The sequence below is a fragment of the Scardinius erythrophthalmus genome, assembly GCF_964197995.2.
Source record: "Scardinius erythrophthalmus genome assembly, chromosome: 3".
NCBI lineage: Eukaryota > Metazoa > Chordata > Actinopteri > Cypriniformes > Leuciscidae > Scardinius > Scardinius erythrophthalmus.
In genome coordinates this window covers 33253061-33256101 of record NC_138223.1, presented here as the reverse complement: position 1 = coordinate 33256101, position 3041 = coordinate 33253061, and the positions used below count along the sequence as shown (strand labels likewise).

General features: G+C 38.5%; 1 protein-coding gene across 1 annotated transcript; it reads left to right on the top strand.

Moving 5' to 3' along the window:
* Positions 1-293: 293 nt before the first annotated feature.
* On the top strand, positions 294-1113 carry hmx4 (H6 family homeobox 4; the record flags this gene model as incomplete). The annotated part of the gene is made up of 2 exons (XM_081362233.1): positions 294-498; positions 602-1113. 2 exons carry the CDS (start codon positions 294-296, stop codon positions 1111-1113), a joined length of 717 nt encoding a protein of 238 aa, XP_081218359.1.
* Positions 1114-3041: the final 1928 nt, after the last annotated feature.

Genomic DNA, 3041 nt, shown 5'->3' with positions numbered 1-3041 from the left:
CTCGTTAAAAACAGTAGGCAGCGTGATTCATATAGTCTATGTGTGCCAGATGTCTGGATAGGTCTGAGCTCTAGCTCCCACCCCCCTCTGCCATTGGCCGCCTTGCTGTCTGATTCTCGTGACCAATAAACGATGGAGAATCGTATTCTTCCGGTCAGTGGACTAACCGTCTAGGCGAACGCAGCAACACTGCACGTCGTGGAGCGATGGTGCTCGGAGAATCGAGACGTTAGTTTACGACGCGGCAAAAAAAGAGACAAGGACAACGAGGACCCCCGCATCTAACGGAGAATATGAGCAAGGAGGAAGCGTCATGTCGACCCGCTTCTTTGAAGTTCACCATTGATAATATTCTCAACTCCAAGTCGAGCAGCAGAAACTTTGACAGCTGTCAATCAAAGACTACGCTTGTGGTGTGTCGGGATGGCTGTCTGCATCATCCCGGAGAGAGCGAGGGTCCATGCAAAGATGGGTCGGATGCAAGATTGCACGCCATTGGTAAGATGTGGTTTTTAATTCAGGCGCAAAACTGCTATAATATGCTGTTAGTAGTGCTGTATTTGTTTAGAACGAATATCAATAGCGTTTGCCTGGCTTTCAGATAAAGTCACCATAGATGGAGATGGGAGAGTGGACGCGCTCAAAACCGTGGACGTGCGCAGCGAGAGCACGGACAGCTGCGACGACGCGCAACAAAAGAACAACGGCAAGAAAAATAAACTGATGACGAAAAAGAAAACACGCACTATATTTTCAAAAAGACAGATCTTCCAACTGGAATCTACGTTTGACATGAAACGCTATCTGAGTAGCGCAGAGCGCGCTTGCCTGGCGAACTCTTTACAGCTCACCGAGACTCAAGTCAAAATCTGGTTTCAGAATCGACGGAATAAATTAAAAAGACAACTGTCTACTGACCTGGAGGGACCGAATAGCGATTTCGGTGACATTGGAAAGACGGTACCGCTCCCAGCTTTATATAAAGAGAATAATATTCTCGGAAGGTGCATGCTTCCAATGCCTCTGCCAGTCGTGTATCCTGGAGGTAGTGCGCCTTACTTTTACTTCTCAAATGCCAGCAAGTATTTCAGTATGTTTGATGGAGATATATGACTTAGAAAAGACCCTCGCGCAAGGGACACGTGCAGTTTTCTTAGCTCTTACAACAGAACCGACAACACGGCCCAATTTTGATAAGCATTATCTGCCTTTTTGTGTGTTTTGCTGAGAACATTGTTGAGCTAACGGCCAGTAAAGAAGCTGGCTTGCATTTCTATGCAAAACCTATTTTATTTATTGTATGCTGTAGACAATTTTATATATATAAAAAAAAAATAACACCTAGTATAACCTACCCCAGCCAAACTGGCAGAAATGCCAGTGCCAATCATCCTGTCTTCACATGGCAGGGAATTATAACACTAATGTTTTAAGGTTTACATTATTATTATTATTATTATTACATTTCTGCCAAAGATAGATTATTGATGCATGCATTTGTATTTTAAATGGCCCTCTAATTTTTAAAATGAGCAATGAAAACGTATATTTAAGTGAATGTATTGGTTAATTTGCATTTAACGCATGTTTGTATGTATATTCCTTTTAGATTTTTTTCGTTTTAATTCCTTTACAGCATAACCTGGCCAATTAAGTAAGCTACCAGTATTTTATCGAGTGTCATTAAATCTTCTGTTTTACACTTGCTTCAAAAGAAACCTTTTGTGTCCTGCCTTTTTTTGTACTATAACTTGTTGATTTTAATCCGATTTAGAACGTTATATTGTTATGATATTGAATCAGTTATAGGTCTATTTATCAATCACACTCTCGGATTAAACATTAAACACGTGAGTCTCGTTAACAATGTTACAGTCGCATGTTCTTAAGGAATTATCCATGGCAAGCCAACAAAATCACACTGGACAACAGCAAATTGCGACGACCAAGCATATTGGACTAAATCTCAGGATTATTTACAGATCATGCGGCTTGCTCCACCTGAGGATGTTTCCTCGAAATTACAACAAGTAATACAAACTCTGCCATGTACTGCCTAACAGTGAACTAAATTAGGCACTTCAATAAAAGTTAGTGTTAAATAGACTTTACAAAGCGCTACTGAATGCAGTTTTATAGTTTTTATTAGGCTATAAACCAGCCTACCTAAAGTAAACTACTCAGACTGTTCAATTAATATTTTTTTCAAATGAATAGCTGAGATTTATTTTATAGGTTTCTGTGAGATCAAACGGAAATACAATTTTTAAAAGTGTATATGTAATTTGTGGTTATTCAGTGATGAAATTAAAAGTCAGATTAGATACCGAAAAGAATACGATTTTACTATATGGCTCACGAATTCTTATTTCAAGTGAGGTCATGTTAGGCCACGGTATTTTATAAAAGACAGCATGAAAGACTGTTGTCATTTGATCCTGCTCTTCAGCTCTGCGATTCATTCTTGACCTAAATTAATTCTTTAAGCCGCTGAGTTGAAGACGTGGCAAACGGGATAATGGAATTGTTTGCCATTCGGCGGCAGTCTTCGTTCTCTCGCACTGGTAAACAACTAGTAGTAAATATAAGATGAGTGGTAATTAAAAGTTTTATTGTTGATAAAAGTTGATGTTCTTCCGGGCGAAAAAAGAGAACAGTTTCACAGACTTTAGGCCTATTTGGTCGAGGATAAAGAAGAGAAGCTGTAGGTTGCGCGTTTAATTTTATTAGTAGCTAGATAACAACACAATTACTTTTAAGGATAATCTCATTTTACACGCACATAGGCCAATTACAGATCCGGTTTAATTTTTAACCTAAACTAGCAAATTAATTCTAACATGTAGCAGTGAGAGGAGATGTCAATTTATGTATTAAATAGAATAAAGATAACATAAAAATTCTTTAATAACATGAACATTTTCAAACCTCCTACAGATCTTGGAATGACTTTTAAAAAAGTTTTTCAATAGCCTGACACTTCCAACAGAACTTTCACACAAGTAATGCAAAGTTGAAAAACAGATACCCTAAAAACCATA